This window comes from Aotus nancymaae, unplaced genomic scaffold, assembly GCF_030222135.1.
Source record: "Aotus nancymaae isolate 86718 unplaced genomic scaffold, 86718_ANA_hifiasm-v0.15.2.pri h1tg000030l, whole genome shotgun sequence".
NCBI classification, from domain to species: domain Eukaryota; kingdom Metazoa; phylum Chordata; class Mammalia; order Primates; family Aotidae; genus Aotus; species Aotus nancymaae.
The window spans coordinates 32,351,889-32,365,915 of NW_026988443.1; the positions used below are offsets into that span (position 1 = coordinate 32,351,889).

Below are 14,027 nucleotides of genomic sequence, written 5' to 3' on the forward strand. Positions count from 1 at the left end.
GATGCAAACTCAGACCCGCTGACCCCATGTTCATTCCTCCAGCCCAGGCTGGTTCCCAGTGCCAGCTACCAACCAGACTCTTAGCTGCCTCTGGCTTTGTGACATTTTATCACTGGATCCAGGAAGACAAATCTACCTCCTGGGCAACTGCCCTATTTACAGCTACTCCTGGAGCTCTCAGGGTTCCTTATGCTGGGAATCAAACAATATGACGCAGGAAAGGGAAGGGATTGGTGGTCTGGCCCCTGACAGGTCACGGGATTTTGCTTTGCCTTCTCACCATTTAGAATCTCTGCTGACGGCGTGGACATCGTTTTGGATTGCCTCTGTGGAGACAACACTGGAAAAGGTCTCAGTCTTCTCAAACCGTTGGGAACCTACATTTTATACGGTGAGTGCTGAACAGCAGCAGGGATGTGTGGTCAGCAACAGATAATTGCACGTGTGCCTGCAACGGCTCTGAAAAGTGAATTCTGCTGTTATGTTGGGATAGTAGGACTGGGGAGTTTCACTTTTTAATGTTTCCTATGTTTCTGTTGCTGTGATTTCTTTTCAGTTATAAAATAACATGTGCGTAGCATCCTATATCCTATTATTTCAAGTGGGATAAAGTAAGACCAAGCCAATGTAGTCACTGATGTGAGTAGAACCATTAACGGATATCACCCTTAGGAGGTAGCACAGGTGGAAAATATTAACGACTTCAAAGAACATTCAGAAATACAGAAGGCATGAAGGACCCACAGTAGGGCGAGGAAGCGTGGCTCGGATGTGGGGGCTTTAAGGGAGGATCTTCACTATTGGAGAAGTTGAGAAGTACACACTCTTTTTCCCCTCAACTATTCCTGAGTGTCCTGCTCAAGATGGAGCCTGGGATAGATGGAGCACATATCCATTTCCATCTATTTCTACATCACTTCTGTGCTCTTAGGAGTAAAAGAGATGTATGAAAAACAAATGGGGGCTGGGCGCGGTGGCTCATGCCTGTAATCCCAGCACTTTGGGAGGCCGAGGCAGGGGGATCACCTGATGTCGGGAGTTCGAAACCAGCCTCACCAACATGGAGAAACTCGATCTCTACTAAAAATACAAAATTAGCTGGGCATGGTGGCGCATAACTATAATCCCAGCTACTCGGGAGGCTGAGGCAGGAGAATTGCTTGAACCCAGGAGGCAGAGGCTGAGGAGAGCCGAGATCATGCCATTGCACTCCAGCCTGGGCAACAAGAGCGAAACTCTGTCTAAAAAAAAAAAAAAATTGAGAGATTTTCTTCAGCAAAACGAGGCTCCAGGGCCTCCTTTCTCTTGTTTTCTTTTTTTCTGTCATAGGCGCACAAACTAATTTAAACATTAGTCTCCGCAAGCTAATATAGGAGTATTTGAAACTAGATAGCATATTCTGAAGCTAAATAATATTGGGTTTATCCAGTGTTTGAGATTCTTGGTACCTTTGTCCCCTGTAGGTGCAATAGAAAACTGAGTGTTAATTCTGGGTAACTCAGAGAAAAACACTAGTTTACCTGCTATTGCCTGAAGAGCTTATAAAATAAATATTTGAGGGGGTATAGATATGCAAGCTTCTTTTTGTCATCTTCAGATCACTGTAATAAAAGGAAGGCTGAGCTCACCAGAGGTAGGTAAACATTCCATTGCTGGAGTGTTCCAGTAATTTCAATGATGGCCATGTATTTCCTTTGAAGTGGATGTGTAATTTATTATTATCAATGAGAGTCCACGCACATTGCAAGGATATCGGATATGACTAACATGTGAGTCAAATGCAAGTCATCCTTACTTACCATTTACCTATAATTCTATTTTTGCCCCAGTTTCATGATGTCATTGTGGTAAAATTCAACTTGATTATTCAACTTGAGTATTTCACGATTATCTAATTCATTACAGTGATCAGTTGGTCACTAATTAAAGTCTAGTACTGTGATGCCCAGTAGTACTCACCCCATACAAACAGAAGCAATAGTTAACTATTAGGTTGGTGAAAGGGTAATTGCAGTTTTTGCCATTAAAAATATTGACAGGCCAGCCACGGTGGCTCATGCCTGTAATCCTGGCACTTTGGGAGGCCAAGGCGGGCAGATCACGAGGTGTGGAGCTTGAGACCAGCCTGGCCAACATAGTGAAACCCCATCTCTACTAAAAATACAAAAATTAGCCGGGTGTGGTGGCATGCACCTGTAGTCCCAGCTACTTGGGAGGCTGAGGCAGAAGAATTGCTTGAACCCAGGAGGCAGAGTTTGCCATGAGTCAAGACTGTGCCACTGCACTCCAGCCTGGGCAACAGAGTGAGACTCTATCCCCGCCCCCACCAAAAAAAAAAGTAATGACAAAAACCACAATTACTTTTGCACCAACCTGAAACTGGCTACTAGTTTACCCAGGCTAAATAATTAGTTTAAAATACACATGATTATTTTAGTAAATAACTCCTCTTTGAGAAGAACTTACTCCCAAATCTTTAGAGACAAGGCAGGAAAGTCATTGAAAAAGCACCTGTATGGTATTTGAATGTTCCCCATACTGTTAAGAGCTCTCTCATTCCCCTTCCCCTGCCCCAAACCCTGTAAAGGGTCTTTTCTCTCCTTTTGAGAATCTTAGGGAATCTTCCCTAACGCCACCTCGCATCTGCTCTCTGAATATTGCTTGTCCAACTGGCAAAGCTCAGTTTCTCGTGACACTTGTCTCAGACCTCTTTGGAGCGGACACATGGGTCACACCATTTCTTTAGGTCCCTGGACCTGTTTTCATTCTCACCTGTGAGCTTCTATGCCCATTTTTTCCAATCCATCTGTATTTTAACTCTGTTCCATCTCTCCCAGTTAAGTACCCAGCCCAGGTCAAAGCCCCAAGCCCCTCACTTGCTGGGGAATCCAATTCAGAATCACAAAGTAGGTTCACTAAGGAATTCCCTTCTCAGTCTCAAAGAACAGACCCAAAAAGACATTTCAGCAACTCATCATTTTGTTCAAATGTTGACCTATATCATATTTTTGCTACATGCCCAATTTTTCAAAACAATGGAATGATCACCATGAGAAATGTCAATTTCTCTTGGATCAGAGACATCCAGCTAAAATAGTCAACCTGATGACTCATTCTCATCCCCCTCACTTTGCCAAGGCTTAATTAAATTTGTTTTCAAGATTTTGCCAGTTCTGAACCAAACAGTTGCCATTTTTTTTCATGCATAACAAGATGTCAATTTTCATGAACAATTGCTTGATGTGGGAATGTTGCATTTGCAGGCTCATCTAACATGGTAACTGGAGAGACCAAGAGCTTCTTCAGCTTTGCAAAATCAGTAAGTATCCAGACACATCTGATGGACTGCAGTGGCACATTGATTCTCAAGTTGTGAGCTCTTCCATTATAAGGCATTGATCTAATCTTGTCTTTCATTTTCATCATTCATTTCCAATAAAGCCTGCACTCCTGCCCTGCTCACTGAAAATGACCAGCACCAGGATTTAGAATACTTCTGTCTAAATGAAACGGAGTGGTGGGAGTGTCAGTGAAACTCAAGAAAGCTTTATTTTTATTTCAGCCAAAATTGCTTAAGTTTTTGGTGTCTTTAATCATTGGTCAAAAATGAACTTAGCATTACTGCATTTTATTTGCTCTATAGAGAAACCAGCCTTTCAGTTTGCCACTTTCTGACCAGGTCTCTGAGGGTACTTGAGATTTCTTTGTGTCCCCAGCCTCTTGAGTTGGAGATGGAAACGGGGATCCTGCAATGCTAACAAGATCCTGGGGTGACTTGTAGACTCGGACAAGTTCATGAACCACTGTCTTGGGTGATTACACTTTGAATATGGTGGTTAGTTTTTTAGCCATAGCGAAGCGACATCCCTGGGCATTCACCTCACTATAAACTGACTCCAATCCATATTCCTATCTGGAGCTGTACTTGCTAGAATTATACCAATGTGTGCTTGAACTTTTTTGAGACAAAGTCTAGCTCTGTCACCCAGGTTGCAATGCAGTGGCATGATGTCAGCTCACTGCAACCTCCTCCTCCTGTGCTCAAGCAACCCTCCTGCTTCAGCCTCCCAAGTAGCTGGGATTACAGGTGCATGCCACTACACCCAACTTATGCATGTATGTATGTAGACACAAGGTTTCACCATGTCACCCAGGCTGGTCTCAAATTCCTGGGCTCAAGGAATCTGCTTGCCTTGTCCTCCCAAAGTGCTGGAATTATAGGCGCAAACCATTGCACCTGGCCAAACTTAATTTTTAAAATATAATTTCAACACCCCTTCTTCCCCAGCCCAAATTCCTTCTCTTCCTTGAAATGAACTACCAGCACCCCAGCACCAGCCCACATTCCTTATCATTAGTTTTTTATTTTTTATTTTTGCACATTCCAGGGCCTTTATTTTTTTTTTAACAATTTCAACTTTTTAGATTCAGGAGGTACATATGCAGGTTTTTTGCCTGGGTATATTGTATGATGCTGAGGTCTGCGATACAAATGATCCTGTCATTCAGGTAGTGAGCACAGTACCCAATAGTCAGTATTTCAACCCTTGTCCCCCTCCCAGCCCCCTTTAGCGGTCCCCAGTGTTAACTGTTGCCATCTTTATGTCCATGAATACTCAATGTTTAGCTCCCACTTAGAAGTGAGAACATGCAGTATTTGCTTTTATGTTTCTGCATTAATTTGCTTAGGAAGATGGGCTCTGGCTGAATCCATGTTGCTGCAAAGGAGATTCCATTCTTTTTTATGGCTGCATAGTATTCCATGGTGTATATGTCTCAAATTTTCTTTATTCAGTCCACTGTTGATGGGCACCTAGGTTGATTCCATGTGTTTGCTATTGTGAATAGAATGGCAGTAAACATACAAGTGCATGTGTCTTTTTGATAGAACGATTTACTTTCTTTTGGCTATATACCCAGTAATGGGATTGCTGGGTCAGATGGTAGGAGTTTTTATTTTTGCCCTACCCCAACAGCTGCTTTTCACAAGTGTTTGTTTTTGCCCCCTCTGCTTTTGGGCTTCTAATTGCCAGTGTAGCATCGATTGATCCACCCACTTGAAAAACATTTTTTGAGCACCTGCTATTTGTGGTATTGTGCCAAGCACTGGGCTATCACAGTAAGTAAGATAGCACACTTTGGGCCTTTTTGGTTCTTATATACTAATGAGGGAAACAAACCCAAAATAATATGTGTTAATAACATGATTATAAATGGCCATTAAACCTTTGAAGTGGATAAAAACAGAATGCTAAAATAGAAAATACCAGGATGGGTGGAGGCAATTAAAACAAGGTGGAAAACTATGGCAAGGAGTTTGGATTTCATTCTAAGTATGGCACTATGGGGTATTCATATGCCCTCCAAGTGCCAACATCGGCCGCCAGAAACTTCAGCCCCAAACATTCTGGAATAGATAATACTTCCTGCACTGGTCAGGTTTGAATCAAAGGTCCTCTCTTTGCATTTGGGCTTTAAAATACGGGTCAAGGATCATCCTGGCTACAGAACCTACAGGAGGAGCAAGAATGGAGTCTAATGAAGGACACTGTCTGGAGTGTATCCCCTGAAGACAGGCTTTGTGCCATCCACAGCTGCTATTTGCTGTGGCTGTAATTAACATGATGCTGACAGACTGCTGTGGGTAACCACACTGGTCCCAAATTGCATACAACTGTAAGAAGTGTTTTCCCTTTCTCCCCTAAATGCACAATCCCAACACACAGTGTTAATGAAATAATTGCAGCGTGCCCATGCTCAGTGAAGGCATTCGTGAAAGCACAGCCAGGACGGAGATGGAGATTCCTCTGCCCAAAGCAGGGATTCCCATTACCAGAATGCTTTGTAGCTGGAGGTCCAGAATGAGGATTTTTTTTTTTTTTTTTTTTTTTTGGTGAGACAGAGTCTTGCTCTGTCGCCCAGGCTGGAGTGCAGTGGCACAATCTCAGCTTACAGCAACCACCGCCTCCTGGGTTCAAGTGATTCTTCAGCCTCAGCCTCCTGAGTAGCTGGGACTACAGGTGCACGCCACCATGCCCAGCTAATTTTTGTATTTAGTAGAGATGGGGTTTCACCATATTGGTCAGGCTGGTCTTGAACTCCTGACCTTGTGATCCGCCTGCCTCTGCCTCCCAAAGTGCTGAGATTACAGGCGTGAGCCACTGCGCCTGACTGAGTATGTTTTCTTTTGGAGGCCTGCTCAAACACTAAGGGTCATTTGGAAGACAAATGAAAAGAGGACATACCAAGAGGTGGAATTTTTCTCTGAAAAGCTCTAGAAAAAAATGTTTTCAATGTATTCAGGAGAGGCTTAGAAATGAAAGGTTGATTGGAATTATATAGAAATCTCCCGCTGGGCTATCTTAATGATGTTGCATCTTCAAATTGCTGCCAAGCTTGTGCCTCACTGTGTCAAACATGCCATTTTCTTTCACACCGTCACGATGTTGATACTAATAGAGGAAATTAACATTTACAGAGCAATCTGACTCCAAATTTGGAGCTCTTATTTGCTAAACCAAAAACATCCTGTTCAAATTAAGATAATAATAACGTGTATGTTTATAGAGCACCTCGTACATGGCAGACACTGTGCTAAGTACTTTATACGTATTAACACATTTACTCCTCACAACCACCCCATGAGGAACAGTAAGGAAACTGAGCGCAGAGAGGTTAAGTGATTTGCCTAAAGTCACACAGCTAGTAAGTGACAAAGCTGGGATTCAAAACTAGGCATTTGGCTCTATAATCCTCTTAACCACAACTGTGCAGCAATTGTACATTTGCAGCAGGCATTCATTCCACAAACGTTCACTAAGGCATTGCAGATACACTGTGAATCACGTTATTGTTTTTCTCTATTTCCCAAGTTGGTTTTTGTTTTTGTTTTTGTTTTTGCTTTTTTTGAGAGGGAATCTCGCTCTGTCGCCCAGGTTGAAAGGCAGTGGCAAGATCTTGGCTCACTACAGTCTCCAGCTCCCAGGTTCAAGCGATTCTCCTGCCTCTGCCTCCCGCATAGCTGGGACTACAGGCATGCACCACCACATCTGGCTAATTTTTTTGTATTTAGTGGAGACGGGTTTTCACCATGTTGGCCAGGATGGTCTCGATCTCCTGACCTCGTGATCCACCCGCCTCGGCCTCCCAAAGTGCTGGGATTACAGGTGTGAGCCACCATGCTCGGCCCTAAGTTGGTTTGTTTTAAACGAGGGGCTTAAAAATCATTGTCTCATAGAATAGTATTTTGGATGTAAGGAATATTTCAAATTCTTTGGTGATTTTCAAACCACCTGCCTTACCACACCATGTGTGCCACGAACCCTTGCCAGGTAAGACTATCGAAATTTGAAGCCAAGAAGCCCACGGTCAAATGCATGGCTCTTCTTGGCCCCCGGGTCCTTCTGAATGTGCTTTTGTATAGAATTTTGTATATTAACCGCATCACTGTTTTCAGCCTGTGTTTTCCACATTTATTCTCCTAATGACCTGAGTTTCCCAATTTAAAAAAATCAAAAATTTTCACTTTGGTGAGTCTCCTTAATTCTTTTTGGAAAGAGATAGGATATAAATAAGCTCATTGATGGCATAAATACTATCAGTGTTTCTAAGCACCCATCACATTCTTCTTTGCATCCTATATTGAGATGACATTAAACATCTTACCTCCTAGAATCCCCCAGAAACTGGGCGTTTGGGTTTCTAACCTACAGCCAGCATCAAAGGAAAAGCAATGAAATCACAACAGAGCAGATGGATACCCATTTCTCTAGGTTTCTAGTGGATTATTTACTTATTTTGATATTTGAAGGGGGAAGATAAGAGACTGGAAAAGAGATGGCCACATTTAACAGTTTGTAGGTATTCCACCCAGAACTTTAGTCTAGGGCGTCTCGGCTTTAGTGCGTGGATATTTGGGGCTGGGTAATTCTTTGCTGTGGATTATTCTTTGCTGTGAGTATTCTTTGTTCTGAGCATTGTGGGATGTTTAGCAGCATCCCTGGCTTCCCCCCACTAGATGCCAGTGGCACCTCCTCCATCTTCATTCCTCACAGACAAACAAAAATCCCCCAACACTATCAAATGCCCTCTGGGGGACACAAGTACCCCCAGTTTAGAACCACTGATTCAGTCCCAACACTTTGGCTTCATCGCTTCTTCATGCTGTCCCTTCTTCCTAAATCACCCCTCCTCCCTCTTCTTTATCCGACGGATCCCTACCCACCTCCCCAGATTCATGCTTATCATAACCACTCACCCAGGAAAGCTGCTCCTGCAGTCAGAGCGGCCACCTCCATCGCGTCCCCCACCACACTATGTAAACCTCTCTGCCATCCTACTTTCTTCACCAACCCCATCATCACCACCACGTTTCACTGAGCAAGTGCTTTACACTTAACAACAGAGTACATTGTAGAGCCTCGATTCAACTCCGGAGCTGATGATCCTGACCATGTACTTAATGTTTCGACCATGTGTGGCCTTGCAGTTAGTTTTGGTCTCCTCTCCCACTTAGACCTGAGTGTCTCATACGCATCACTTTGCATTGCTTCCCATGCACTTGCAACAGTGCCTAGAAAAATAGATGCTTTAAAAAAATACACCCTCAGCCGAGGTGGATGAATCACAAGGTCAGGAGTTCAAGACCAGCCTGGCCAAGATGGTGAAACTCTGTCCTATTAAAAATACAAAAATTAGCGAGGCGTGGTGATGGGCACCTAGAATCCCAGCTATTTGGGAGGCTCAGGCAGAGAATTGCTTGATCCTGGGAGACAGAGATTGCAGTGAGCCAAGCTATCCCCACTGCACTTCAGCCTAGGTGACAGAGCAAGACTCTGTCTCAAAAACAAAAAACAAACACCACCAAAAGCAACTCCTTGGCCAGCTGGAGTCTGCTTAGCTGCAGCCCCATGCTCCCCACGTAGTAGCTGATAACATTAGCAATGCTGCAAATGCAGCCTTAACCCTGGTATTTAGTTCCTGTAACCTGACATCACCTCTCTTTGCAGTGGTGGCAGGTGGAGAAAGTGAACCCCATCAAGCTGTACGAGGAGAACAAAGTCATCGCTGGGTTTTCCCTTTTAAATCTGCTCTTCAAACAAGGCCGGGCGGGCCTCATTCGGGGAGTGGTGGAAAAACTCATAGGGCTCTACAACCAGAAGAAGATAAAGCCTGTGGTGGACTCCTTGTGGGCTCTGGAGGAGGTAAGAATGCTGCTTTTCCTCTGCAAATAAACTCCTCTTTTTAACTCAGGAAGGTTTGGGCAGCCAAATACAATCTTCTACTAAATGATTTTTTTCCCAGATGGATTTGTTTTAAATGAGGGTCCTGAAAGTCACTGTACCATAGAGTAGTACTTTGGATGTAAGAAATACTTTAAGTTCTTTGGTGATTTGCAAACCACGTGCCTTATCACACCAATTTGTGCTATGAACGCTTTCCAGATCAGGCCACCAAATTTTGATGGATGTCTACAATTCGGTGTGGTTACATGACCATGTGTACATTGTTGCGGCATCATATATATTGTCACCTTGTGAGTAAATAAGAGATCACTGTCAGAGCAGACAGTGGCCCTGAGCTAAAATGATTTGTGTGCTCAGCTGGATGCTTTGAGCCCCAGGGAGATATTAGCTGTCACGATGGACTTTAGAATTACTGCTGAATTGTTGGGTCTCATGTTGGATTGAGTCTTATTGTTAGTTGATCTTCCAAAAGTTAAAGGATTTGAAAGCACTCCTTGATCACAAGAACATTAAGAAGCCCTACTGTAGCCTTGAAGGATACTGAAGCATGAACTGGTTGTATTGGTTCATATGTCCCTTGCTAGGAGGACGCAGGGTCTAGAAAATTCTTCAAGTAAGGGCAAGGTTTGGGCATTTAGGAAGTCAATTAATGGCAGCTGCTTGTAGAAGAAATGAAGAGATGAGGCCTGGATTTAAGAGGCATTTCACTAAGAAACCTAAGTCAAGATTTTGTAACCTTGGCTTCAAGGAGACATGAAGCCTCTGAAAAATATTTTTAAATATGCAGGATTTTTTGTTTGTTTGTTTTGCATTTTGTGGGAGGGAAGTGCCTTATAGTAAAACTACTTTATTGTACTTTTGCAAGTCACAAATAACTTTTAAAAATATAACAAGGGCCAGACACGGTGGCTCATGACTAATCCCAGCACTTTGGGAGGCTAAGGCTGGCGGATCGCCTCAGGTTGGGAGTCACAAAACCTTTAAAAAATATAACAAGGTCCGGGCACAGTGGCTCACACCTGTAATCCCAACACTTTGGGAGGCCAAGGCAGGCAGATCACTGGAGGTTGGGAGTTGAAGACCAGCCTGACCAACATGGAGAAACCTTGTCTGTATTAAAAATACAAAATAAGCTGGGCATGGTGGTGCATGCCTGTAATCCCAGCTTACTTGGGAGGTTGAGACAGAATTGCTTGAACCCAGGAGGTAGAGGTTGCGGTGAGCCGAGATGGCGCCACTGCACTCCAGCCTGGACAACAAGAGCGAAACTCTCTCTCTATATATAACAAGTACTGAAGTTTTAGTGGGTATGCTTCTGGCAAGATGGCTGTTTGCCTGAAAGATTACATTGGCCCAAATGCAATGACTTTTCTAAGCACAAAAATACCACTAGAAATGCTCTTTGGGGGTCACTGTATATTTAAATACAACTGGGCCTAGATCAATGGACCAGGAATGTGCCTATATCTCTCTAATACTGCAGTGTCATATATGGGCTTAAAACCTCTAGCCACCAAAAACCTTGTTTCTTGTGATAAAATAAATACATCCTCATTACAGAAATTTCTAAATTAACCAAAAACATAAGGAGAAAATAAACTGCAAGTCCACATTCCAGAGAAGGATAACATTGTTAACATTTTGGTTTACTTCCTTCCAGTCTTTTTTCTATTGCAGATGCTCGCCGTGATTCAATTTAGTGCTAAATCAAATCAGATAATCATGCGTGCCTTCTGCTGTGTCACTGCCAATACAGCCAGCTTATTGCTATACTTTTCTTTCAATGTTTTTAATGAGTCAGACACCCCTATCGTATTCACTCACTATCATATCTCACTGGAACAGGAAAAGGGCTGGACTACCTCATTACTCAGTTCTCAATGGTCAGGAAGGAGAGAAAACAGAATCATCAAGAAAAAAGCTAAGAGATTAACTTGTCCATGGGGCAGAAAGGGTGACTTGTACTTGAACTCAGTGCCCAAAAGGACCCAACAAATCTGGTAGCGTTTGAGTGAGAATTGAAATGCAAGAGGGGTCCACTTGGCCCAGTGGGTTCCTGTTCTAGCATTTGAAATCACCCCTTGGTTACAATGGTAATTGAATCACCAAATACTTGTGAATAACTACTGTGTGCCCAGTACTGGGCAAATGCTGGAGATACAGTGGTGAACAAATGGCCAAGATCCCAAGACTTCATGGAGCTTACATTCAGAGGAGTAGGAGGAGATAGGAAATACTGAAATAATAACAAGCAAGGTCATTGCCTGTTGTAATAAGTTATTGGAAGGAGATAAATTAGGATGTAAGTTGTTGAGTGGAGGGGGAGACTTAGTTTCCACAGAGCAATGTTGCTTAACCTCTTTTTCATTGTTGCTCCTCTAAAGAGATTTTTTAGATATTATTTTGCCTTATCAATAAACCTATGAAGTTTTACTACCATATATATGTGTGTATATGTACATGCATGTGTGTGTTTATGTCCTGTATGTACATCTGTATTTTCTATATTAAAAGAACAATTTTTTTTATCTTCCGAGAGCCAGTGTTCACCCCTCAGGGATGATATCACGCTTATTGAGAATGCATGCTGTAGAGAAACTTTAAAAAAGGAAGGTTTCTCTGAGTAGGTGTCATTTGAGCTAGAACATGAAAGAGGCAAGAAACTAAAGGGAGAGAATTCCACACAGGGAGAGACCCCCAAAAACAAAGCGGCGAGGAATAAAAGATCCCGGCGAATGCCAAAGGTGGATTATTGTGAGTCAAGGAGGAAATGGTACAAGGAGAGTCTGAGTGGGTCAGCAAGGGCTGGATGGAAATTTGGGTTTTACTCTAAGCGGCATGGGGGCTGCTATAGGGTCAGAGTCAGGAGGTGCCACATCCCGGTCCAAAGGGTGTTATCCATCAGGACAGAAGCTGAAATTGCCAGGCAGGATCCAGGGCAACTAGGCAACTACAGAAGTCTGATATTCAAGGAAGATCTCAATCCAGCTAAGGAATAGGAAAGGCACGCTAACTATAGAGCCCGAAGCCTCACAATGGGGAAGCTCAGTTAGCATTAAGGAGGGTCTGACCAGGCACAGATGGTGCATGTGAGGCAGCAAGACTCATCTCCAACCCGCAGTGCTGGGGGAAACGGAGTTCCATGCATGCTGGGGTTGTCAGCACCGGCTCAAAAACGGAGTCCACTAAGGATGCAGAGCAAAGGTACTCAGGACCAGCACTAATGAGAGATGAGAAATCTCAGGCTGGCAACTTGCTTGACTGAGTCATGGATCATATGCAAGCAAGTCTGGGACTTTACCTTCAACATACTTCCTTTCCTATCTATGTTTAGTGCTATCGTCTAAGCTGGGTGAACTCAAGAAATATCTAAACCAGAACATGTCCCACCTTGCTTAAAATCTTCCCACAGCTTCCTGCTCTACCTGAAATGCAGTCCAAATTCCTCATTGTGGTCTCTAAGGCCCTGTACTGTCTGATTCCTGCCCATCCATTACCCTCACCTCCTCCTCCAACCTCACCTCCTCCACACAAGCTTCAGCAGCGTGAATGTTTCTGGTCCTTGAGCCCACCCAGGCCTTCCCTGTCTTGAACCTTTGAACATGTTTCTGCTTCTATTTTGAACATTCCTCTTCTCAGTTTTGGAACACTCTTCTTCCCAGAGGTTTTACTACTTGCAAACCTCTGAAAGACTATAATGATTTCCCCCTCCCCTTTGGTAAATGATTCTACAAAATTGCTTCTGAAGCCAGCTCTCTAACTTCATCTGTGGAATATAAAGCCCATAGAGATTCAAAGAAAATCTTCCGGGGCTCTCTGAGCCTCAAACTAGAAGATTTAATAATATCAGAGATGATTAAAGTTCCTTCTTAGCCATCTGTCTTTGACTTCAGGTCTCAGCCTCGATACGGCCTGTACAGAGAAGCCTTCCCAACCCCACTCTTGAAAGTAGCATCCTGCAAGCCACTGCAGCCCAGGCCGTCCTCTCTCCCTTTGCCCCATTTGATACTCTCCATTGGACTTACTGCCAGTTGAAATGATCTTGTTCTTTCCTTTGCTAACTTGTTTAGACTCTCACCTCCCTTCCACTAGAATTGAAACCCTACATGGATGAAGACCTAGATTATATTCTTCCAGATTCCAGTGCCTGGCATGGAGTAGATGCTCAGTACATACTTATTATGTGAATGAAACAATCAATCAATCCACCAACACAGAGAAAGATGACTAGTTACATATTTTCTGTGTTTCACGATATATATTTGTTGAATGAATGAATGAACGAATGAATGAACAAGCTATAATTTTAAAAGATTATGTAAAGACAAGGTTTCTTAAATAAGTAAGTAAATAAATAAAAGGGTTTCTCAACCTGAGCATGACTGAGATTTTGAGCTGAATAATTTTTTGCCGGGTAGGGAGGGACTTCCCTGTGCACTGTAGAATGGTGAGCAGCCTCCCTGGCCTCTACTCCCATACTGCCAGGGGTGGCAATAAAAAATGTCCCCAGACATTGTCAGATGTCTTCTGGGTGGGACAAGAGTGGGGGCAAAACCACTTCTACTTGAGAACCACTGCTTTAAAAGAAGCCATGGGTCAGGCATGGTGGCTCACATCTGTAATCCCAACAGTTTGGAAGGCCGAGGTGGGCCGATCACGAGGTTGGGCGTTTGAGACCAGCCTGACCAATATGGTGAAACCACGTCTCCACTAATAATACAAAAATTAGCTGGTCGTGGTGGCCTGTGCCTGTAGTCCCAGCTACTCGGGAGGCTGAGGCAG

General features: G+C 43.5%; 1 protein-coding gene across 1 annotated transcript in view; it reads left to right on the top strand.

Annotated features, from left to right (window-relative positions):
- Nucleotides 1-14,027, top strand: part of VAT1L (vesicle amine transport 1 like) — a 171,420-nt gene that overhangs the window by 81,610 nt on the left and 75,783 nt on the right. The window contains exons 5-7 of the mRNA XM_012437497.3: nucleotides 288-391; nucleotides 3,264-3,319; nucleotides 9,009-9,203. Of these exons, the coding sequence (XP_012292920.1) occupies nucleotides 288-391; nucleotides 3,264-3,319; nucleotides 9,009-9,203 (355 nt within the window). The remainder of the gene's footprint in view (nucleotides 1-287; nucleotides 392-3,263; nucleotides 3,320-9,008; nucleotides 9,204-14,027) is intronic.